Below are 25,272 nucleotides of genomic sequence, written 5' to 3'. Positions count from 1 at the left end.
TTTGTACTGTTTATTTAACTTTCCTTGGACTACTGGCTTGTTATTACAGCATAAATCTATGTTAGATTTTTTAGAAACAGTAGCTTTCTCAATATATGTATGTATATATATGTATGTATATGTATGTATTCTTTTTTGCAAACAGGATGTTATTTTACATTACAGCTGCTCTGCATAAAATTAGTATCCATATCGCCTGAGACACAAACGCCTTTGTCTTGTCTTTCTTGTCCCTAGTAAATGGTTACAAAGGAAATGTCACTTCACAGAACATTTAATTGCCAAGATGCTTGAAAAGAAACACATTTTCCTCATAGTTGTCCTAATCACGCAGCTTTGTGCTGCTTCAAGTTGTTCAAAGTGTGCCAGGAGGAGCACTTAACCGCTTAAAAGGCCAGGGACAGAAACGGAATATTGCACAATCCAACACCACCGGGCCGGTTAAGCTTCCAAATCTGGCCTCGGTGTCATCCCCGGGTGGGAGGAACTGGGATTTCCTCGCGAACCCGCGGCGCCCCTCCCTTTGCCCAGGGTATTCGTGGAAGCCGAGGACGGCGCGCGCCGGGCCGCGGGATGCCCCATTGTCCAGCGGCGGAAGCCGGGGCTCCCCGGGGTGACTCCCGAACTCGAGCCCCGCCACCCGGTGGCCCCGAGTTCCGCCATCCCCCGTGCAGCTCCCCTCCCCCGCAGCCCCATTGTCTGCCTCGCCTCGCCCCGCCCCGGGGGACACGTGCGCCTGCAGCTTCTCGAGCGCCCAGGGCGCGGGGCGGCGGTGGCAGCCTGGGCAGAGCGGTCAGCCAGCGCCGGGCACCCTCGGAGCCCCGACTCGCCGTGGGGAGGTGGGGGCGGGGAGGACGGGGTGGGGAGATGCTTGTCTCCTGACAAAGAAGGAGTGGGACACACAGCCAGCCGGCAGCCCCGCCCGCGGAGCGCGAGGGAGTGTCCGCACAGAGGGCGGGTCTCCCATTCACTCGGCCCCTCACGGTCGCCGCGGCGGAAGGGCGGGGTCTCTCCCCCCCCTACCAGCACCTAGGGGCGGGGCGAGAGGCGGGGCCCACGGGCGCGCGTCCTGAGGCGTCGGCTGCGTCGTCACGTCAGCGCGGGAGAGAGAAAGAGCGACTCGGCAGGGACTGGGGACGGGCCGAGAGAGCTAGCGAGGGAGGGCGTGAGCCAGAGAGCCAGCGAGGAGAAGGGCGGCCACTCGTGCTTGAGCGGCCGCGGACGGGAGTGGGAAAGCTGGGGGAGGAGGTGCAGGGAAGGAAGGACGAAGACCGAGAGGACAGGGCGGCCCACGGCCGGCAGAGGTGGCAAGGGGAGAAGGAGGAGCTGTAGGAGGGCAGGGGCTGAGGGAGTGAGTGAGAGAAGCGGACGCGCCAGGGAGGGGAGGGAAGGGGGGTCACGCGGGGGCGCGCGCGCGCACTGGGAGCGCGCTCGGAGGCGAGTGGAACTGGATCGGGTTTGCTGCCAGCGGCGTGAGCTTCGGCCGCCATTTTACAACAGCTCCACTCGCGCCGGACACAGGGAGCAGCGAGCACGCGTTCCCCGCCACCCGACCCGGTCGGACAGGATTCCTCGGCCCCAGCCCCGCGGGGAGGTAACGACGGCCGGCACACGGGTGTTGGGGAGGGGGGAGCTCCGTGACATTTTGGAGGGTGCTTGGGGGAGGGCGGCGCGGGGAGAAACCGGCTTTTCTGGAAAATGGATTCCAAGGGGGAGAAGAGCACGTTGGCCGGGGCTGCGAGAGAGTAGGCCGCGGTCGCGCCGCCACTTCCTCCTCTCCATGTGCTGCCGGGTCTGGGCTTTGTCTGCGGCGCTCCGGGAGGAGGCGCCTCGGCAGCCCCGTGGCCCGAGCGGATCGCGAGCGGCGGCGGACTTGGTGCTGTCGTGGCCGGCGGCGCGGGAGTGGGCGGAGAGGCGCGGGTGCTGTCCCGCGACCGGCCGGCGGGCTTGGGCGGTGCTCGGCTCCCGCGGGCGTGTGCTTGGCGGCGGAACGCCCTCCCGGCGCGGGCTGTCGGCCTCGGCGCCGCAGCCACTGCACCGAGGGGTGCGGGAGGCTGGGGGTCGCGGGCGCACGGGAGCGCCCGGGGCGGAGAGCCATGTGTCACGGCGGAGACGGCGGCGCTGGGGGGCGGGGAGAGCCCGTGGCCTGGCGCCGCCGCGGCCTCGCTTTTGAGGGGCGAGATGTGCGGCTGCAGTGTTCGGGGGGCTCGGACCCCGATTGCGGGTTGATGTTGGGAGGCGGTCATGACGGTCTTGGCCTGGTACTCGGTGGGTTTCCGTTGAAGGAAGTGGTAGGACATTTGAAGGCGCAGAGCACGTGTTTCTAATGGGCTCCTGGCGGCTGCAGTGGCGTTGCTGCCGCTCCGGGTGCGGAGTCGGGGGCGGGCTTTGGGGTGTGGGGGTGAAGGGTGGAGGAATTGGGTGGTGGGAAGGTGGCTTGTGTGAGCGCTTTGTTCTTCGCTGGCTGTTGTTACTGATCTATAAGCGGCAGGCGGGAAAAGCGCACTTTCTGGTTTACCTTGGAGAGAGACAAGCCCAGCGTTGCTTGCTTCACACACCTTATTCTCCGTTTTGGAAGTGCTGCGTGTGGCAGGCTGGGCCGGTCGCTGTGCTGATTGGGCTTCATTTGTAATAAGGTTTTTCTCAGTGAGTGTTAGTTAGCAGGTGAAGTGAGGGGTGGTGCTCAGGAAGAAAATAGTGAATCGGTCCTTCTGTACCCCGGGCTCCACAGTCTGGCTTGTCAGGCGATAGTGACTTTAAGGTTTCTTTCAAGGGAGGCTCAGGCTGACTGGTTGTAGTCAAGTGGAAGAGAAAGTAAAGATTGGGACTGTCATTGTCCTCTATTCTGTTTGAAGATCCTAGTTTAATTTTGCTTATTGCGTTTGAACAGATCTCTGGAAACATGGCTACAGAACATGTTAATGGAAATGGTACTGAAGAGCCCATGGATACTACTTCAGCAGTTATCCATTCAGAAAATTTTCAGACATTGCTTGATGCTGGTTTACCACAGAAAGTTGCTGAAAAACTAGATGAAATTTACGTTGCAGGTAAGAACTAACACTTGCAAAATTACATTATGAAATTTTTCTATTGGATTTCTGACTTTGAGCTAAAATAGCAACTTTTTGTGGTTTCCAATAAACGTGGGAACTGGAGCTTGGCCTTGTTCTGATAGTTGGTTAATTTAGGTTTGAGGTAGAGTGTAGAGGGAGGGATGAAATGAGGGGATAGACCTCCCTAGGGGAAGGCTGTCTGGCCTGATGGATAAGTATATGATAGTAGCAACAGCTGCTGAATGTTGAGAGCAGCCCATGTGACTTTTTGAGGTATTTTTATAGCATGATTCTTGTTTAATAACTTGGTAACTCTAGGCTAGTTCTCTTGTCTTTCTCGGTGTGGTGGCTCCTTTTTTCTAGTGGTACTTGACATTGAGGAGAGGTTCAGTTGTTAGGCTTGGTGTTTTGTTGGTTGACTTTAGGATTTGTAGGCTTATATATTTACTGTAGAAATATTGAGTGTTCAGGACTACTCGAACACAAAACAGGATGTAAAATAGGTTGACTCCTTCTGTGGTTGAGAGGACTTATGGCTAAAGTAGGTGTTTCATTATGTAGAGGAGGGGAGGATAAGGAGGGTAGGTAGAACCATTGTCATATGTGTACCTGTATGGGTAAATACAGGACTCTGAAGAAATAGTTTAGAAAATTTAAAAGATGATAACTCACTAAACTTTTTCTTCTCCAGGGCTAGTTGCACATAGTGATTTAGATGAGAGAGCTATCGAAGCTTTAAAAGAGTTCAATGAAGACGGCGCATTGGCAGTGCTTCAACAGTTCAAAGACAGTGATCTCTCTCATGTTCAGGTATGTTAATTTAATGTCAGTGTAGAAAGAATTAAAAATGAATATTTTTGATGTGTTCATTTAAATTTATTAGATATAAACATACTAATGTTAAATATGAATTGGAAATTTCTTTACAGAACAAAAGTGCCTTTTTATGTGGAGTCATGAAGACTTACAGGCAGAGAGAGAAACAAGGGACCAAAGTAGCAGACTCTAGTAAAGGACCAGATGAGGCGAAGATTAAGGTATGCTTTTAAAACTTTCTGCAGCTTTACAACCCTCCCAGTTATTTAAGAGCTTTGTCAAATGTTCCTGAAGTGTGCCCGGGTACATATATTTCTAAGGTTATTCCTGAAGTGCGCGCGCGCCGCGCGCGCACACACACACACACACACACACACACACACACACACACACACACGCATGTGTATTTCTAAGGTTATTGTCTTCTAATGAGTACACTTTGAAAAAAAAGATTGACTGTGTCCACTTTTGGTTTTTGAAAATCACTGCAGTTTTGTCTGGCTACTACTGTTCCAACCTGTGTGTGCTGTCACTTACAAAAGTGTAAGAAACATTTAAAGAGGTGGTTAAGTCTAAATGTTTACAGATTACTGATCAACAAAACTGGGAGCAGATTGGCTGGCTGCTTTTTTTTTCCCTTTAGGAGGGCAGGGTCCCAATGAATTTAGAATTTAGTATTGTTTCTTTTATTGGGTTATGAAGGACAGTTATTTCTAAAACCAAGTTTGGTAAGCAAGGACAATGGGTTGGGAGTGAAAGTTTCTTTTGTTGCAGGTTGGTTGTTTTTAAGGTCCTAGAAGATTAAATGGCCTCATTTAGGTAGTGTTCTTGGTGAGTTAGGTGTAGTTCAAAGAGTATAGTTTATATTAGTTTTTAGATTTTAGTAATGTACCACTTCTTTAGGCAAGAGCTATGGTTTAAGAAAAGCAGTTGCTAAGAAGGGCATAAATGTGTGGTATTATACCTCTATTGGAAAAGGAAGCCTAGATCATGTGGACAAGATTGGAGTATGATGTTGTTTGTCAACAGTGTGAGTTTTTACAAAGGATTGTGAACGAATTGAATTTAGGTTCCCAATAAAAATGGGGTTTATAGTCTGTATTGCAATTATGCCAGTGCGATTGGGGAATTATTAATTTCTGAAGAGTTGTGTTTGGATTTGAACTTAGAGCCTCAATGCTTTTAACCACTGAGGCATTTCTCCAGCCCTTCCTTCATAAGAGTTATACCTTTGAGTAAATTTGAGTAATGAAAAAGCCATTTAGATCATACAGTTTTTTGTGAAACTTTGTTAAACGTTTATGAATACCTTTAAAATTGATATATTTTTATAAGTCAGGTTTTTGGGGGGGATAAATTACATCAAGGAAGCATCCTATACATCGTTCCCACAATTTCATATGTAATGCTGTTTGAGTAAAAAAAAAAATTTTGGGAGATTGAGGTGACTTAACATTTTGATAAGTTTTATCTTATGGTCCTTATTTTGAATTGTTAACTAGTTAATAAAATAGTTTTGTTACTTAGAGAACTTTCCTCGTTGATACAGAAGCGGACTTTTGGGCTTATTTGGCTAAACAGGTTACACATGTCCTTTTTGTCACTTTTACCTGTAATAACGGATGAAGAAAAACCCCTAATTGAGTAAAATGAGTTATAAGTTTTAACAAGTTGAGGGAGATAAAAGTTCTATGATTGTAGTTTCTTACTGTTTTTCAAAATCATTTTGGCTGCTTTTCTTCTGAATGAGCCATGCTATTTGTGGTACACAACACTTTGACAGCAAATAATAGAAAAGCTTTTCATATAGCCTTCCAAGTTTATAGACGTGATTTAAGGGGTGGAGGTGACAAAATGCCCACAAATGGTATTGTGTGTCTTTGGGTGGGTTAAGAGTTTATTGGGTAAGAAATACAGAGTTCAATAGTAATCAAATTGTTGCATTTTTAATGAGGTATACTTGTGCGCCCCCCCCCCCCGCCCCCCCAGTGTGTATGTGGTATGTGTCTGTGTTTTGAGACCAGTTTCTCAGTGTAGCCCTGTCCTGGAACTCTGTCTTTGTAAACCAGGCTGGCCTTGAACTCAGAGAGATCCCATGGCCTCTGCTTATTGAGTGCTGGGATTAAAGCCATGCCTGCTTTAAATGAGGTTTCTCTTAGCAGACTCAATATATATATATATCTTAGAAGTTGCTGGTGGGTCGATTTTAATTTTTATTGCTCAGTAATTAATTGGCCAATAACAATGATATGCACAGGATTCTGAAATTTTGATTGTAGGTTACATGAAAGGGAGAATGTTTTTTTTTAATTGGATATTTTATGTAAAAAGGGAGAATTCTAAAACAGATCTTACTCATTTGTATGGAGCAATGTTGCTAAGATTGGTAATATTTGAATGGGATTGACTTAATTACTAAAAATCTGTATTTTAAATGAAGCATTAACAACATTTTGAACTTTTTAAAGGCACTTTTGGAAAGAACAGGCTACACTCTTGATGTGACTACAGGTCAGAGGAAGTATGGGGGGCCACCTCCAGATTCTGTTTATTCAGGTCAGCAGCCTTCTGTTGGCACTGAGGTAAAGAACCTTAAACTTACACCATTTGTAGTAAAAAAAAATACAGCTCTAGTTTCTAAAGAATTGTCCATGATTGTGAATTCATATTTAATTTTCAGATATTTGTGGGGAAGATCCCCAGAGATCTGTTTGAAGATGAGCTTGTTCCATTGTTTGAGAAAGCTGGACCTATATGGGATCTTCGTTTAATGATGGATCCACTTACTGGTCTCAACAGAGGTTATGCCTTTGTCACTTTTTGTACAAAAGAAGCAGCACAAGAGGCTGTTAAACTGGTAAGTTTTTTGTTTTTTTCTTCTCCTTTTTCTCTAGGCTTAATGTCAGTTTTTGCTTAATGTGTTTTATCTGGTGGTTTTTGAAGTGCCGTGTTTTCCTGTGTATATGCATTATAGAAGGGGTATTTGATAAGATTCAGAATCTGTAGATGGTACGGAATTTCTAGTTTGTGCTTCTGGCTTTGGATAGCTCTGGGTAAAATTAAAGGAATATGAGAATTTTTCTTAGACCACATTTTTCCTTCATCACAAATTCACAAAACACCCATTTATTTTAAATAAGTAAATAAATAAGACAGCTCTTAGAAACACTGGCTGTTCTTCCCGAGGCCCCACACTCAACTCTTGAGTACCCACAGGGCAACTCAAAACCATCTGAAACTCTAGTTCTTGGGGATTTGATGCCCCCTTCTGGTGACGCCAGGCATGCATGTGGTGTACAAGTATGTGGACCAAACACCCATACACTTAAAATAAAAAGACAGTACAGTTAAAATTCACAGAAGATACCAGGATGATATATTCTAAGTAGCAACATAAAGGTTTTTTTTTTTTTTTTTGGTTCTTTTTTTCGGAGTTGGGGACAGAACCCAGGGCCTTGCGCTTCCTAGGTAAGCGCTCTACCACTGAGCTAAATCCCCAGCCTCATAAAGTATTTTTTTTGTGAGCGGGAATGTTTGATTTAAAAACAAGCAGATGTTTGGTGAGAACCTAAATTTCCTAACATTTAAAAATGTATAAAATTATGAAATATTTAACAGAATTTTTTTCTTTTAATTCTTTGAATCAAAAAGATTGAGCCAGGGTGTAGTAGCTCTGAATTTCTGTACTGAGGCATGAGGACTGTCATGATTGAGGCCCCTGTGGTGTGGTGGCGAGAAACCCAATAGGAATATACAGTAGGAAAGAAACACACCCCAATAGCAACAGCAGTAATTGAAGAAATAAAAGCTATTAACTTGAGAGCAAGCAAGGGAGTGTACACCTGAGGAATTGCAGGGAGGGAAAGGGAAGTGATGTAACTAAGAATTATAAAAAAGTTTAAGATCCAGGTATCAGTTAAACTTCAGGACTGTGTTGCTTTTTTTGTTTGTAGCTCTGGCCTACTTGACGTTATAGGTAGGCCAGGGTTATAACTTCTTGAGATCTTCCTATCTCTTCTTCCACAGACCTGATTGTATCATTTCTTAGGACAACTCACTATGACAGATGCTTGTTAAATTTGGCTTTTTAATGGAATCTAAACAAATTTAAAGTCTTCAGGTTGATTTCTCCTGAAAAAAAAAATTTTTTTTTTTTCGGAGCTGAGGACCGAACCCAGGGCCTTGTGCTTGCTAGGCAAGTGCTCTACCACTGAGCTAAACCCCAACCCTTCTGAAATATTTTAAAGAGAATAAAATAGGTTATTTGTGGTTAAAACAGTTTTCTGAGGGTTTTTTTGTTTTTTGTTTTTGTTTTGGGTACTGAGTCTTATTATGTAGCTGTGGCTGCCTTGGAACTCAGAGAACCACCTGCTGTAGTAGTCCTATGAACTAAATGAATACACCACTATGCTTTTATTTAGTCTTATTTTTGAAATCGGGGATGTTTATAGTCATTTTTCAGTTTTGACAATACCTGTATACAAGATATAACTGTATTTATTCCCCACCCCCTTTCCATTCCCTGTTTCATACCCTTTTTTCTCACTGACTCCCTTCTCCCCACTTAGGGTAAACACGAGTAGGAGGTTATTTTCTGGACAACTTAGTGGTTACACCACTGAAGAAAATGACTTCTCTCTTCAGTATAGCAGCTATTAACTTTCAAATCCTCCTCAGGGAAGAGTGGGATCTCCTGAGTCCTCCCTCATCCTTGATGGCATGTTAAAGGGCCCAGTCTTGTACAGGTAGCCTCAGATCTTATATGTCTATGACTGCAGAGGATATGCCATTTCCAGAAGTCCATGCTTCCTAACACTCCTCCCAGTTTCCCACTCTGACAGTCTTTCATCTCCCAATTCTCTACTACTTCCCCCAAGCCTTGGTGAGGGGATACTATGAACCATTTAGAACCAAGCAGTGGATAGTCACTTATTCTCAGCAGTTTGACCAGTTAGGAGTCCTCTGCATTATGTGTCATCCTCTGCTATAAGAAGTGTTTCTATTCCCAAGGTTGAGAGCAACACTTGTTTTTGGGTATAAACATACATGTTTAGGGGGCCTGGAGAGATGACTGAACACAAGCAAATATGTTGTTGTGGAGGATCCCAATTTAGTTCCCAGGACCTGGTGCAGGAGCTCACCATCTCCTGTAACTGGCTTCTGGGGGATCCCATACCATCTTCTGGCCTCTTTGGATGTGTGTACTCAACATAATCAAAAGAAAAAAAAAAAGAACAAAACAAAATTTAAGAAACCTGTAAATGTTTAGAAGTCAGTTTTATTAAATATCTATTAGCAAAATATTAGCAGGTAGTTAACACCTCTTGGTCTGCCTATGACCTCCCCAATCATAGGCAGTTGATCAGGTTGTACAGTATTGGACCCGTATACTTTTCCATGGAGGTGGCCTCATACCCAATTAGAAAGTGGTTAGTTCTGTCACCACAACTTTCTGCAGTCTTTAGTACCATACCCTAATAGCATAGCATACCTATCCTAATACTCTGAAAAATTGTAAAGTAGAACTTTAGGATCTTTTGTAGCATAACCTTGAACTTGCTGTGTATTCCTAATTTATTCCGACTCGACCTCTCAAGAATACCACGACTGGTTGAAATAAAAAACTTTTGTAGACCTTGTCTTTCTGATTTTCAGATCTGGTATGCTCACCACCATTTTTAAATAAGACTGCAAGGAGAAAAATAAGTATATTTTGGAGTTCACTATTGCTTGAGTCTCTGCCCTGTCCTAATGAATATAATTGAATGTGTAGGATTGACATTAAGAAAGTATGTTTCTTTACACATATATTTATATGTAAATATATACTCTATATAAATATATACAGTATATATTATATTTTATCTTAGCTTCCCTCTTTAAAAGAATGCTTCTGTTTAAGAGGGCATATGATACAGCTCTGCCATTCATTGGTAGTCTGGCAATCTTTGAGCTGTCAAAAGTTTACTTTCGTCAGTTGAGGTGAAATGAAGGGCTATAGAAATAATTTAGATTATCTTTCTAGGGCTAGGATGACAGCATTGTGACCCAGTGTTGCTATACCAGCATGAAGATTTTAAATTCAGATCCCCAGCACTCATGTAAAAGGCAGGCTTGGTGTTAAACTTGAGTAACTCAAGCCCTGGGGGATGGGAACAATGAATCTATTTAGCTCATTTGCCAGTTATTTCTAGTCCATGAGCTCCATACAGGTTCACTGAGAAATCTAGTCTCAAAAGAAAAGATTAGAATTGATAAAGGAAGATACCCAGTATCAACTAGACTGCATGCCCACTGTATATATGTATACACAACACACTAAAAAAATCATGTGCTTGAGGTATAAAAATAACACCACTTTTGCTAGGTAGCAAAAAAGTAGCTTAAAAAGTTTTTTTTTTACATGTATGGGTGTTTTTCCTGCATGTAAATCTGTACCACTTGTGTGCCTGGTGCCGGTGGAGGCCAGAAGAGGGTGTCGGATCCCCTGGAACTGGAGTTAACAGAGGATTGAGAGCTGCCAGGTGGGTGCTGGGAGTAGAACCTTGGGTCATCTAGAAGAGAAGTTGGTGCTCTGAATCACTGAGCCATTTCTCTAGCCCCTAAAGAAACAAACATCAACAACAAAAAAACACCCTCAAACCATCAAAAGTTGGAATAGTAATATAAATGAAGACAAAGAGCCATCTTACTGAAGAAAAGCTAATAGAGAATTTTAGTGATTGATCTCAGATTCAACTTCTTCTGTAAAAGAGCGTTTTTCTTGCTTGTATGTATGTGGGTTGTGTGTTTGTCTGGTATCGGGAGGTCAGAAGAGGTGGTCTGATCCTGTGAAACTGAGTTACAGGTAGCTGTGAACTACCATGTAGGGACTTAAACTGGTTCATCTGCAGAAAGTAGTGGTGCTCTCAACTGTTTTAACAGGCTTGCTTTCCATTCCTGTAGACGACTGTTCATACTCTCCCTTCTAGATGAAGTCAAGAAGACACAGAACAAGAATAAATAGCAACAGCATATTATAACCTTCTGTTTAACATGATTTCGAGCACCAATGAATAGGCTGTGATGTTTTAGTTTAGACAACTTAATGGTTTAACAGTCCAATCTAGGTTTTTTTTTTTTTTTTTTTTTCTTTTTTTCGGAGCTGGGGATCGAACCCAGGGCCTTGCGCTTCCTAGGTAAGCGCTCTACCACTGAGCTAAATCCCCAGCCCCTAACAGTCCAATCTAAAATTGCATTATTATGTTTTACTTATGTATAGGTTTTGCATACATCATGTATTAATAACTATGTATTTTAACTCTAATGTAGAAATTTAATGTAGATGATCATGTAGCCCTTTTTTTTAAATTTTCTTTTTTATTTGGAGCTGGGGACCAAACCCAGGGCCTTGCGCTTCCTAGGCAAGTGCTCTACCACTGAGCTAAATCCCCAACCCCCAATGTAGTCTTTTTGATTGGTTTATGAATTCTCATTCTTTTTCTGTTTTTTTTCCTCCATCTTTATTAAATTGGGTATTTCCTATTTACATTTCATTTCAATTGTTATTCCCTTTCCCGGTTTCCAGGCCAACATCCCCCTAACCCCTCCCACGAACTTGCATTCTTAACCTTTCCATGTTTCTAGGTTTTTCTGTTTATGATTTAGGGTCCTCCCCCCCCCCCCCCATTCTTTTTTTTTCCCGGAGCTGGGGACCGAACCCAGGGCCTTGCGCTTGCTAGGCAAGCTCTCTACCACTGAGCCAAATCCCCAACCCCATGATTTAGGTTCTTAAATGGGTACAATGTTTTATTTCTGGATAGACTTTGTAGTTTAGTGCTTTTTTTTTTTTTTTTTCTTTTGGTTCTTTTTTTTCCGGAGTTGGGGACCGAACCCAGGGCCTTGCGCTTCCTAGGCAAGCGCTCTACCACTGAGCTAAATCCCCAGCCCCAGTTTAGTGCTTTTTAAAAGTTACTTTAGGGGTCTCTTAAATTTGTGGGAATGGCTTGGATATATTGCCCTTTTTTATATATTTTATAAGTATATATGTATATATGTATATACACATATATAAGTATGTATCTGTACATATATGTATACATATATACATGCATAAGTATACATAGAATATATATGTTCTGGAACTGGACAGTGTGAACAATCCTGTGGACCTGGGGTATTGAACCTGTGTTTTCTGCCAGAACAGCTAGTATGTGCTTAACTGCTGAGCCATCTTCTTTTTTTTATTTTCCTTTTTCTTTTTTTCAGAGCTGGGGACTGAACCCAGGGCCTTGCGCTTCCTGGGCAAGAGCTCTACCACTGAGCTAAATCCCCAACCCCTGAGCCATCTTCTATCCCATTTAAAAACTTGTAATTTTTTTTTTTTATGGGTGTTTCGTTGGCATGTATTCTGTGTAGCCCATGCTGTACCCTTGGAGATGAAGATTAGCTGCCATGTGGATACTGGGAATTGAACCCTGATCCTCTGGAAGAGCAACTGATGCTCTTAACTGATGAGCTTAAATGATATTTCCAGAATTTAGTGTGCAGTTTATCTGAATATGGAAAGAAGTTGAATGAGTAATGAGTAATCTGTGAGACCTTATAGTTTACTGACTTAGCTTTAGTGTTATACTAGGTTTATCTGGCTGCCTACCATAAACCAGGCACAACAATTTAAGCAGATAGTAAATACATAAAGTTACCCTACCAGGTAGCCTAGTTGCCTGAATTATATAGTTAGGTAATGTAGAAGATCTCAGATAATTTTTTTCCCCCCCCGGAGCTGGGGACCGAACCCAGGACCTTGCGCTTGCTACAAGCACTCTACCACTGAGCTAAATCCCCAACCCCTCTCAGATAATATTTTTATTTCTAGAATCAAATTTTTTTTAAACTGGATTGGTGGGTATGTATGCAGCACATGGCATGACATTTGTGTTCATAGAGGATTTTTTTGAGACAGTGTAGTAATGTAGCTATATCTAGCCTGAAACTGCCACCCTCTGTCCCCACTTTGTAAATTATCTCAATTAAAACAGTGCCACTGTGTAGTTTCTGGGTGAATAAACATAAGTCTTATAATTTTTTTATACCAGAATATTAATTTATGAATAACTTGGGATGATTTTCTAGTTTTCACTTGGAATAATTTTAAATGTTGTAGGGCTTAGAAGTAAATTAATGGATGATATTTTCACTCTTACATCTCTGAGATACTTGAGTACAAAATTTTGGATTGTCAAAAAACAGGAAATAGGGTTGGGACTGTAACTCAGGAGATAAGAGTGCTTGCCTAGAATTCATAAAATCTTTGTTTTAATAGTACATAAACCACCTATAATCCTAGCACTGGGAGGAAGAGGCAGAAGGAACAGAAGTTAGAGGTTGTCTTTGTTTAACAGCTTTGGATATGTGAGACAAAAAACAACAGAGCCAGAACCCAGGGATTGGAAATATGCCTTAGCTGTTAAGAGCACTTACTGTGTTCACAGAGGACCTGGGTTTTGTTTATAATACCCATGTAGTGGCTCACCACCATCTGTAACTCCAGTTCAAGGAGGTCCAAGACCCTTTTCTGACTCCTGGTGTTACCATGCACATAAACACACCCCAAACTCTTGTACATATAAAATAAATACACCCTTATCCCGGTAACAACAGAAGAAGCAGAACTTAGAAACCAAAACCAGGAAAGTGGACGGGCAAGTGTGTATGTTGTTCTGTGTTGCTGATTTGGAGCCAGTGGATGGTGGCTTCAGGGTCTATGACAGTTCTCCAGTGGGAAAATATCCTGGTGAAAAAATACTAATAGCATCCGTGTTAACACTAATAGATGTCTGCTCCCATATTGACAATGACTTTTATAGTATTGACTTTTTGGGTCCTTTAGACACTCAAACCCCTTACCTTACCTTGCCTTACCTTACCTTTGTGTTGTGTCTAGTGGTGTATAATTGAAGCATGCAGAGGCCAAGGATCTTGCTGTGAAATTTGTGTTATGTTACAGTATCCTGTTTCTTTTTTTTTTTTTTAAGATTTATTTTATTTATTATATATAAGTACACTGTAGCTGTCTTCAGATACACCAGAAGAGGGCATCGGATCTCTTTACAGATGGTTGTGAGCCACCATGTGGTTGCTGGGAATTGAACTCATGACCTCTGGAAGAACAGTCGGGTGTTCTTAACCACTGAGCCATCTCTCCAGCCCCAGTATCCTGTTTCAAACACAAGCATTATACATAAAATACATCATGTGTGTGTACTGCCATCATGTATATATACATGTATATATATGTATACATGTGTATAGCCATTTTAATGAGTGCAGCTGGGAAAATAGATCCATGAAATACTTTACTAGCAAGTTCGAAAATAGTTAAAATTACTAAATTGTTTTGAGTATACAGTTTTTATTTATTAAGTTTAAGCACATATAGCACAGTATTTTGTTGACAATCACTGCCTCCTGTTTTCCTTCCTTGCTGGTCTACTTCCTTTCTGTTAATAGTTCCCTTTCTGCTTTCTTGTTACATGTGTTAAGTTGTCATGTGTTAGCATGACAATTTATAGTACAGATTATAAATTGTTGACTTTAGAGTATTTATGTGGACAACTGAAGTGCAAGCAAATGGGGTGAAAGATGCAGGAGTAGTGTAAAAGGATAGTTCAGTTGGGTTAGGTTTGGTAGATGAGGCTTGAGAAGGATTGAGTAGCACAATGAAGGAAATAGGGATAATTGTAATCTTCTGTACCAAGTGACAGAAGGTGGTTGCTTATAAAACTGCAAAGCTCTTTATATATATATATATATATGTATATATATATATATATACATATATATATATACACATATATATATATATTTTTTTTTTTTGAGCCTTGGAGTGGGTAGCATGACAATGAATGGTTGAATAATGGAAAGAACTTAAGTTGGAATGAAAAGAACTTAAGGTCAAGTGAGGGATTACAACGGTAGAAAGAGTTCATATATTTTGAAGAAAAAGATTGTAGTGTGGATGAGAAAATCTGGGTGTGAAATATTTTGATATCCTAGGAAAGAGTCTACAAGGTATAGATAAACCCTTGTCTAACTAATGTAAGTAATGTGTTGTGGCCATCAAGTAAGGTAAGCCTTAGATTTAGCTGTTAAGGTGAAAGACCATGGCAAAGATGTGTATGTGGGTGGATTAATCAGTAGTCTCCTCAATCTCAGTCTGTATTTACCAATATTATATTGTAGATGACACTTTGAAGTGATACTTGAGAGTGCTGACTTCTTGGAGGTAGGTCGTTTTGCTTGCCGTTACTGGTAAAGAATGATTAGTCAGACATAAAGAACAGTGTAAGTCCTGAGCATCATGTGTAGGCATATGAAGAGTTATCACTTGAGTAAGGAAACACCTTTCACTGTACAATTTTTAAGGAGGTAGTTTTTTGTCTCATAACAGAAAACTTTCTAATTAAATGATTTAAAAGAAATAGGCATGTATGTAGTGGCTTTGCTGAGGAGAGTAAGAAAGACTATTTTGAATTACAATTCAAATCTGAGATTGTTAAAATCTATGTGTGTGTTTTGCCTTATGTGTGTGAGTGAGGGACTGTGTGCAGGTGTCTCACTGAGAGACAGGTTTGTCTTTTGTGTGTGAGACAGAGTGCACACGTGCTCATGTGCCATGGTGCTTACAGAGTCACTAGTAGAAGCCCAATCTTAGGGAGATTGAGGTTATCTTTGTTTTGTAGTTAGGTTTGCCAGGCTAGCTGACCAGTTATTTTCCAGGGATTGTCCTATGTTTGCCTTCTGTCTCTGTAGATGTGCTGGCATCACAGTGCTACTGTGTTGACTTTACATGGGTTCTGGGTATGGGAACTCTGGGCCTTATGTTTGAGTGGCAAGCAATTTCCCCTCTGAGCCATCTCCCCACACTGATTAATGGTCAGAATTTTATTCTTGGTCATCTGACTGGCAATTACTGGATTTATAAAGCTTTGTTGAGAACCCATTTTGCTAAATAGGAACATTTTGGTCATCCTTCATTCCATTATGCTCTACTGATTAACCCTAACTGCCTGAAGTGACAGAGTCCCAAAAGTAAGAGCTAGTCATTTTAATTTAGAACTCATAAAATCAGGTTATTTGTACTCTTCCCATTGACTCAGGGTTATTTGCCCCTACTGAGGCATGTATTCTCTGAGCTTTCTCCTTGTCTCCTCTCCTCTCTTCTGTCCTTTGTAAGTCTGTCTGTAAAGCCCATGCTGATCTCCTGCCTCAGCCTTTCAAGTGCTAGAATTACAGGTGTGTATTACAACCCTCAGCTTTTTGTTGAGTCAAATGTGGGTGAAAAAGTAAGTTTTATTTGATAAATCACAAATCATATTTTCAAATCTTTTTTTATCCTATGTTGATACAGGCATAATATAGTTTAGAAGGAAGGACATGGAAGTTTTTGTATTACTTAAAATGACATATTTTTGGTGGCTGAAGCAAGGAAGTATTTGCTACTCTACAGATAAGTGGCTTCTTTTAAAGTTTTTTTCTTTTACTCTTAGACACAGGTTTCACTACATAGCCTTGGCTGTCCCGAAATTAACTCTAGACCAGGCTAGGCTGCCTTCCAGTTCCACCAGAGAGATCTATCTACTCTGCCTCTCGAGTGCTGGAATTGAAGATGTGGGTGGCTACCACACCCAACCCTTACACTTTGTATTGCTATTGCTTCGATGGAACTTTTATTTTGTCTTGCCTTTCCTAGGTTTCTTTTAAGGATTTTGGTTGCTTTCAAAAATAATTAATTTGTTGGTTTAACCAAGAAGTCTTTGTTTTTCTCCATTTTGCTTTTGATACAGGGTCTCATTTCCCTAGAGCTCACTGTGTTGTAGCTCTGGCTGACCTTTAACTCAGAGAGTTCACCTCTGGGATGCTGGAAGTCATAAATGCATGTCACTAAGGCTGTCTATTTGATGATAGATTTATTTTGTGAATATTGGGGAGGAAGCTACATGCTGAAGTACAATATAGATTTTAGCTATTTGAATAATGAGATATTTATAGTTGACAGCTTTGCCCTGCAATACTTGGTTCAAGAAATTTTTTAGTCTAAGCCTTTTGGTCTAAAGGAGAAGATTCAAAGAATGTAAGTGCTATATGAGGAAATAAAGTGTATGGTAAGATTTAGCCTTACTGTAACTGATAAATTCCAGGAGTAGTGTGTTAGAATAGTAGGATGTTTTCCAGCATCTATGACATTCTTCACTCATTATATACCAGGAGCAATATCCCTGCCTCTTAATTGTCCCCTTCAGTTTGTGATAATAATGTCAAATGTCTCCTGGGGGGGGGAGTGGCAGAGTTACTTCTGTTGAGTATGTTTGGGGATGTCAACATGAAAGGATGGTTTTGTTGACTGTCATAGGACTTGAGAATCACAGAGTGTTTGTGAGAGTTCAGCTTATTGGAAGACCATGACTAGTGGAGTTTCAGGGGAGGTCCCACCTCACCCCTGCTTTTTAAGGCTTAGAGGTTCAAAATTTGTGTCTGAGAAACTCTGTATATAAGATACTCAAAGAAATGGAAGCTAGCCTCTGTTTTGGGATGTATTTGATGTTATCTCTGGGTATACTAAACTAGATTTTAATTTCAACACTAGTTTTTACGTGAATGGGTGTTTGGCCTGCTACGTATTTGAACCATGTGGGTCTGCCATGTATGTTAACTGTCACCTGCAGACCCAGATGAGGACACTGGAGCCCGGAACTGGAGCCATTATGGGTGCTAGAAACATGAGTCCTCTGGAAGAGTAATTAAGTTTCCTTAACTGCTGAGACATCTTTCTAGCTGTAAGACTTTTTTCAATAGGTAAAAATTGTGTTTGGTATGAATATGGAGAATTAGATGTAAACCCGTAATTAGTTTGATAATGAAGGTAGGAAACTGTTCTGAACTCATGATAAAAAAATGTGAATTTAAATTTGATTATATGGAAGAACAAGATGATAAGGAGTCAGGCCTGAATTATATATAAATTGTAATACCTGATAATACTTGTTTTGAAACAATAGAACTTATATTGATTCTTTCCCCCTACCTGTCAGAGACAGACTTTGTTTTTGTAGACCAGGCTGCTCTTGAATTCCATGCAACTGCCTCAGCCTCCTGAGCGCTGGGATCACAGGTGTTCCCCACCACAGCCATCAAGTGGTTCTTTATGTGTAAAGCCATTTGGGAGCTAAATAGATCGTAGTCGAAGTCAAGTGTGTATGAGATTGGTTTAGTCGCTTTTTACATCCTGCTCACTGCCCCTCTCCTGGTAACCTCATCCCACAATCTTTACCCCCATCTCTCCCTCCCCCTCTCCTCTGATCTGGTGGGGGCCTCACTGGGTATCCTCACACCCGCAAACATTAAGTCTTGGGAGCGAGGCTAGGCACATCCTTTCCCACTAAGGCCAGATAAGGCAGCCCAGCTAGAAGAACATCTCCCACATAGAAGCAACAGCTTTTGGGATAGCCCCTGCTCCATTTTTTGGGGGGGGGGTGTTGGGGGAAGTCATGAATACCAGCTGTACATCTGCTGTATAGGAATTTGAGGCATTTTAAATGAAATTCTTATAATTTACTTGACAAACTGGAAACTTCCTACTCTTCCATATATCACCATTCTATAGGATGTGGTTAGGTGAACATTACATGTATTTTCATTGTAGTGTTACAGTTGGGTTGATCTGTGCTCCCTTTTTCTCTCTCTCTGAAAAAGGAGTCATTTCCTTTCTGATTTAATTGTATATGTGGAAAAAATGTAATGGGATTAACAACAAGGTCAAATTTAGAATAAAAATGAACTCCTTTTTAAACTTTATTTATTTTTTTGTGTGTTCTATTTGAAACTCATTACAAGAGGATGTGGACATGAGAAAAATGTATTTGTTATGGTTACCTTGGAGGGAGGAAACCTGATCATCTTGAATGAGATGTCCTTGAATTTAAACACCTGAATGGAAAAATGATTTTAAGATTAAGATACTGTGAAATCAGTAGTAAAAGATTAAAAAAACTAAACTGGTATTAAAACTATGATTTTTGTTTAGTGTTTAAGGGAAATCTTTGTATTTCAGATTAACATTCTTTCTAAAATAGGAATTACAGTAAAGTGTAGTTGGGTATTCTACAAAAAATTTTGTTGCAACATCTCCATACCTTTCCAGAATGTAATTTGATCATGTCCAAACCTGTTTCTTTTTATGCCACTTTGTGTCTTTCTCTTATGTATCACTAATATCTTTTATATGCTTTACCTATAAGGAAAAATTGAAAATACATGATACAAAGTGTTAAAGTTTTTCTTTTGGGGAAAAAAGTTTTATTGGCATATGATTGATAATCTTTAGAAGTTAATGTTATCAAATTAGTAAATTGAAAATGCGGTGTACTTTTTCTCTTTCAGTATAATAATCATGAAATTCGTTCCGGGAAACATATTGGTGTCTGCATCTCAGTTGCCAACAATAGGCTTTTTGTGGGCTCTATTCCTAAGAGTAAAACCAAGGAACAGATTCTTGAAGAATTTAGTAAAGTGACAGGTAAGTTGGATTTAATTGGCGGAAGATACAATTTTTTAGTAATGGAGAAAACTTTTTTTTTTGGGAGTGGGGTGACAGATACTGTTCTGAACACTTAAAAAACTTATTTGTTAACTAAGAATTTTCTCCTCGCCTTGTTATTGAGAGAAGGGAACACTGGGTTGGAGAGATGGCTGGGCATTGAAGAGCACTGGTTACTCTTCCAGAGGACCACAGTTGGATTTCTAAGCCCTACTTGATGGCTCTCAACCCTGTCTTTTGGCCTTTGCAGGCATCAGGCACAGATATATTCAAATAAACATCTATATACACACACTTAAAGAAAAAAAGAAAGTAAGTGCACATAGAGGTTTAGGGGAATAATTTCCTGGCATTTAAGCTGATTTAAGACTGCAGGTTTAGTGTATTTACCTAGCATTGACAAAACCTTATGTTTGATTCCCATCACTGCATAAAGCCAGGTATGGTGTTGAGGCACACCTGTCATTCAAGTGCATGGGAAGAGGAGGCAAGGTAACTGGAAGTTCAAGGTCGTGTTCAAGGGCCCGACTGCTGTATGAGCCCCTATGAAATTTTTAGACAGAAGACAAAATCAGATTTAGGAACATGGTTGGAATTTGAATCTAATCGGAAAAGTTGTTGCAAGTCTCTTGTATTTCTGTTCATTAGGTGTTGTTAATTCTTAGATATTAAGGAGGAATGCGTGCTATATAAGCAGAGATATGTTAATATGGTATCATTGTTTTTGAATTGTTTGTTTGCCTATAGTGTTTAGAAAGTTATTCTGTTAAGTCTTTAGAAACATAGAAAAGTGTTTGGTAGTAGCAATATTATCTGCTGCTTTCCTTTGAAGTAATGCCATTGAGAGTTGAGGGCAGAAAAAGATGGTCTTTTAAATAAATTTTAGAACTGGCAAAATAGTGGAACCTTTATTCAGAAACACATAAAAACCAAGCACTGTGGATGTAGTTTATTGGTAATGTTTTGCTTATGCCGAAGACCTGGATTCTTTTTAATGTGACACTCTTTTAGTGTAATGAATTAGTTTAACCATGTGTGGCAACGTTTGCTGACATTTTTCTAAATTATATGATTTTTATTCCTTTGTATTTAGTGGAATTAAAATGGTCCTTGGGGCTAGATAGAAAACTGTGCTTTTGTTGGCTTAGAATACTTGGGCAGGTTTGATTTGGAAAGATTTGGGGTCTTTTTTTTTTTCCCCCCGGAGCTGGGGACCGAACCCAGGGCGTTGTGCTTGCTAGGCAAGTGCTCTACCGCTGAGCTAAATCCCCAACCCCGATTTGAGGTCTTTTGAAAGTATGTTTTCATTATGTAGTTAAGGTTGGTTTAAAACTCAATGACCTGTTTTAACTTCCTAACTGTTGAGAGTATGGAAAATGCGTATCTTTGATCCTTTCTAATAAAATAATCTAGTTTCTAAAAAAATAATCATCTTTTGTCAAAGTGTCTAGAAAATAAGGTTATTTCTCATTTGTATTTAAATAGTATGTTAGTAAACAAGGTTTTTTCTGTTAAAGTTTTTGCTAATTGTTTTTCTGGAATGTTTGCTTAATTTTAGAGGGTCTCACAGATGTCATTTTATACCACCAACCTGATGACAAGAAAAAAAACAGAGGCTTTTGCTTTCTTGAATATGAAGATCATAAAACAGCTGCCCAGGCAAGGCGTAGGCTAATGAGTGGTAAAGTTAAAGTCTGGGGAAATGTTGGAACTGTTGAATGGGCTGATCCTATTGAAGATCCTGATCCTGAAGTTATGGCAAAGGTAATGATAGTTCAGATGTTTTTGGTGGAGCTAAAAGGAGCATGAGAGAAAACACCAAAAAATTGTATGCATTGTTTTAAGTGATGGTTTCTGATGGTAAAAATGTAGTTTACCAAGTGATTAGAGATCTATACTAAGAAATGTGTGTGCATAGAAAGTGAAAATAGAAATCTCTTCATCGAATTGAGTTTTGTAAGGGACTGTCTTCTACATGGGATGATTTAAGTTTCTGTTAATCTATAGTTTCTTACACGTTTGTAATAAAGTTTTGTAATCCTAGTATATGTGTAGGTTTACTTTAGTTTTAGCTTACAGCACTTTTCAAAGTATAACTTGTTTAATACCTGTTATTTAGGACTTTTTGATTTGACCAGCAATCTCACTCCTTGGTATTTATTAAGAGGAGTTAAAAACTTATGTTCTGATAGTGGTTGTAATTAAAGTTAATAGAGTTGGGTAAAATGCTTTTGGAAATTGAACTCTGGGAATTTGATTTTTTTTTTTTCCAGGTAAAAGTGCTGTTTGTACGCAACCTTGCCAACACTGTAACAGAAGAAATTTTAGAAAAGTCGTTTAGTCAGTTTGGGAAACTGGAACGAGTGAAGAAGCTAAAAGATTATGCTTTCATTCATTTTGATGAGAGAGATGGTGCTGTCAAGGTAAATAAGTGGTAGACACTCTATAGGCATCTAAATTAGACCAGCATTTTTAGTATTAACGTCTGTATGCTTTATAGGTTGGAGGTTATGGTTATGAAGGTTATGGTTATGGAGGTTCAGGTTATGAAATCCATTCAAGGTGGGCAGTGGTGGTGGTTACATGCTTTTAATCCCAGGATTTGGGAGGCAGAGGCACTCTGTGAGTCCAAAGCCAGCAGAAACAATCTACAGAAGCAGTGAGTTCTAGGATGGCCAAGGATACACAAAGGAACTCGGTCTTGAAAAACAAAAAAATCCAATTATGCAAATCTTTCTTTAAAGTAAAAATTGTGAAGAGGATAGAGTCCAATCATTTAATGCTTTCAGAGTTAATGATAAATACTTTTAAAATTTTAAATTATTATTTTGAAAGGCTTTCTTTCACATATATCATTATCATTTTTTTTAAAGGCTATGGAAGAAATGAATGGTAAAGACTTGGAGGGAGAAAACATTGAAATTGTTTTTGCTAAGCCACCAGATCAGAAGAGGAAAGAAAGAAAAGCTCAGAGGCAAGCAGCAAAGAATCAAATGTGAGTAAAAATTTTATAATTAACGTAAATTATATATGTTTAATTTTGGTATGTTAATGAAACGTCAAATCTATGAACTACCTACCTGTGAAAAACAATTTGAATAAAGAATTTTTGTAATATAATAATGCCACAGATCTAAATAAGTGTTGCTGCTGAACATATTTGTGACAATTCCAAGCAGCTGATACTTTGATGAAATAAGGAAAGGAAAGGGAAGCAATGTTACTGTATAATGTTCTCTTGAAAATACTATGCATCTTAGTCATGTATGACTTCATAGTTTTTTTTTTTTTAAAGATTTATTTATTTATATGTAAGTACACTCTCTCTGTCTTCAGACACACCAGAAGAGGGCATCAGATCTCATTACAGATGGCTGTGAGCCACCATGTGGTTGCTGGGATTTGAACTCATGACCTCTGAAGAGCAGTCAGTGCTCTTAACCGCTGAGCCATCTCTCCAGCCCGACTTCATAGTTTTGGTAAAAGGATGTAGGGAACAGGCCTGTCTCTTTTTTTTTTTTGTGATTGGGTTTCACTGTTGCACTAGCTGGCCTAGAACTCAAGAGATCTACCTGCTTACCTCCTTAGGGCTGGGATTAAAGGTGTGTCCCATCATGCCTACTTGAGATTTCTTGGAGAGTAGTAGAATATTTAAATCTTTTATTAGATTGTTACCTTTATCGAAGAGATACAGAGACACATTCACAAATACATTGCATATGATAATGAATAGACATTTTGAAATGGGTATAGATTATAATAAATATTAGAACATGACTCAGTGGTTAAAAAATGTTTGCTGAACTTTTATAGGGCCAGAATTGAGTTCCTAACATCCATGTCTGGTATATCATAATCTTCTGGACAACAGTAGATCATTCTGATGCCTATCTCAGTACTTGTATGCATGGACATTGATTGGTGCATACATCCACGAAATTTTTAAAAAGGTCTTAAAAATAGATGTGTGATGAATTGTATTGTTAGGAGACACCTTTGTAAAGGGCCTATAAGAAGGTACTTGTGCATATAAGGAAATAAAGGAGGGCCCATAAGATTGCTCAGTGGGTAAGGGAACTTGCTGTTAAACCTGTTGACTAGAGTTTGGTTGTCCATGTGGTAAAGAGAAAGCTCACTCTTAAAAGCTGTCCTCATGGGGTTGGGGATTTAGCTCAGGTAGAGCACTTGCCTAGCAAGCGCAAGGCCCTGGGTTCGGTCCCCAGCTCCGAAGAAAAGAAAAAGGAAAAAAAAGCTGTCCTCATTCCTCCATATACACATTGGTATTTGTGTGTGCACAAACACAACAAAAATCTTTTTTCTTTAGGAAAAAAATGAACAAAGAAAAGTAGATGTTAGTGAGAAGGCTGTTTTGACCATCAAGCCTGGAGACTTAGTTTAGAACATAAGTCAGCCTTTGGTGCATACTGGGACATGCACCTGGATAATACACGCACATTTTTTCAAGAGTATGGGAAACTTTGCCGAGTCTAGGAGTTGAAGGTTACACTTGACAAATTATTAGGGAGAAAGGTACTTGGCATTTAATAAAGAAGTGGCCACCTTCCAGTTTACAGTTAAATAACCTCCAATCAGATGAGGTATTTTCTGGAAAAAAAGATTTATTATGTATTCAGCATTCTGCCTGCATGTATTCCTGCAGGCCAGAAGAGGGCACCAGATCATAGTATAGATGGTTGTGAGCCACCATGTGTGTGATTGCTGAGAATTGAACTCAGGATCTCTGGAAAATCAGACAGTGCTTTTAACCTCTGAGCTACACCTCTCCAGTGTGGATCTTAATCTCTTAAATGCTCAGTTGGGATCAAACTGAATGTTTAAGATATACCATTGTGATCTGTAGTTTTTTAAGAGTTAAAGAAGTTTTGGAGGTGGTGGACTATAAGAGTTTTGAGTTTTAATACTTAAACCAGTAAATATCTCTATGCATTGAGAGGTCCATATTTTTTTTAGAAGACAGATAGTTTATTAAAGTGGCATCAGAATATAAGAAATTATTTTAGATTGTGATTACAAAGCTACATTTGTGACTTGATAAAAGCAGTAACATCTGTTTGTAAATCCACATGACAGTTTTGAGTCTGTTAACTACACAGACAGTGGCTTCTCTTCTTTGATTGCTGATGGTTTGGATTTGTATGTGTGTTTTCATTGTAAGACAGTAACATCTCTTGCCTTTTCTAGATAGTGTAGTGCCCAGTCATTTCCCTAGACATTACCATATGTACCCGTTAGTAGGAGTGGGAACAGAATCATTATCATTACATTGATTAGAATTTGGCTTTTGTTCCTTCAGTTCAGAAAAAAGATAATTTACTAGTCATTATGCTAGAATAAAAATCGTACTCTATAAAGGCAGGTGGTGGTGATATACATCTTTAATCCCAGCACTCCAGATAATGAATCAGGTAGACCTTTCTGTGATATCCTAGTCTAAAAACCTATTGTACTGGAAGAGCATTGTTTATGTCTATTGTTGTCCTAGGGAATAGCTGCTCCTTTATGAATGGGGTGTAAACAGGGGAATTATTTTGAGTGTTGGTGAGATGAACTAGCAAATAAGGTGCTTGCTGCCAAGTTTGACAACCTAAGTTCCGTTCTTGAAATGCACATGGTGGAAGGAAAGAGAGAACCATGTCTGTTTCTGTTTTCAAGTTCTACCATGTGAGCTATGGCTGCATGGTCCCTTTTCCCAAAATAAATAAAACGTAAAATTACTTCAAGAAAAAGATTGTTTGCATATTTTGGAACTGTTACTTTTAGATGAATAATATGTGTCTGGGTTTTTGCTCTGTTTTAATTTTT

General features: G+C 40.2%; 1 protein-coding gene across 18 annotated transcripts in view; it reads left to right on the top strand.

Annotated features, from left to right (window-relative positions):
* The first annotated feature begins 1,087 nt into the window (after positions 1–1,087).
* Positions 1,088–25,272, top strand: part of Syncrip (synaptotagmin binding, cytoplasmic RNA interacting protein) — a 32,919-nt gene continuing 8,734 nt past the window's right edge. For 8 of the 18 annotated variants that reach the window (XR_015626808.1, XR_015626807.1, XR_015626806.1 and 5 more), the window contains exons 1-9: positions 1,104–1,594; positions 3,748–3,866; positions 3,986–4,093; positions 6,341–6,454; positions 6,553–6,729; positions 19,293–19,428; positions 21,008–21,213; positions 21,723–21,872; positions 22,323–22,444. Coding sequence is in view for 12 of the 18 variants with exons in the window: in XM_087562859.1 (XP_087418985.1) it covers positions 4,013–4,093; positions 6,341–6,454; positions 6,553–6,729; positions 19,293–19,428; positions 21,008–21,213; positions 21,723–21,872; positions 22,323–22,444 (986 nt within the window). In the remaining 6 variants the exon portion in view is untranslated. 18 annotated transcript variants of the gene reach the window in all.

The sequence above is a fragment of the Rattus norvegicus genome, chromosome 8 (genome assembly GCF_021556685.1).
Source record: "Rattus norvegicus strain SHRSP/BbbUtx chromosome 8, alternate assembly SHRSP_T2T, whole genome shotgun sequence".
Classification (NCBI taxonomy): domain Eukaryota; kingdom Metazoa; phylum Chordata; class Mammalia; order Rodentia; family Muridae; genus Rattus; species Rattus norvegicus.
Note: the sequence above shows the minus strand (reverse complement) of the source record. Positions and strands in the feature narration are given on the sequence as shown.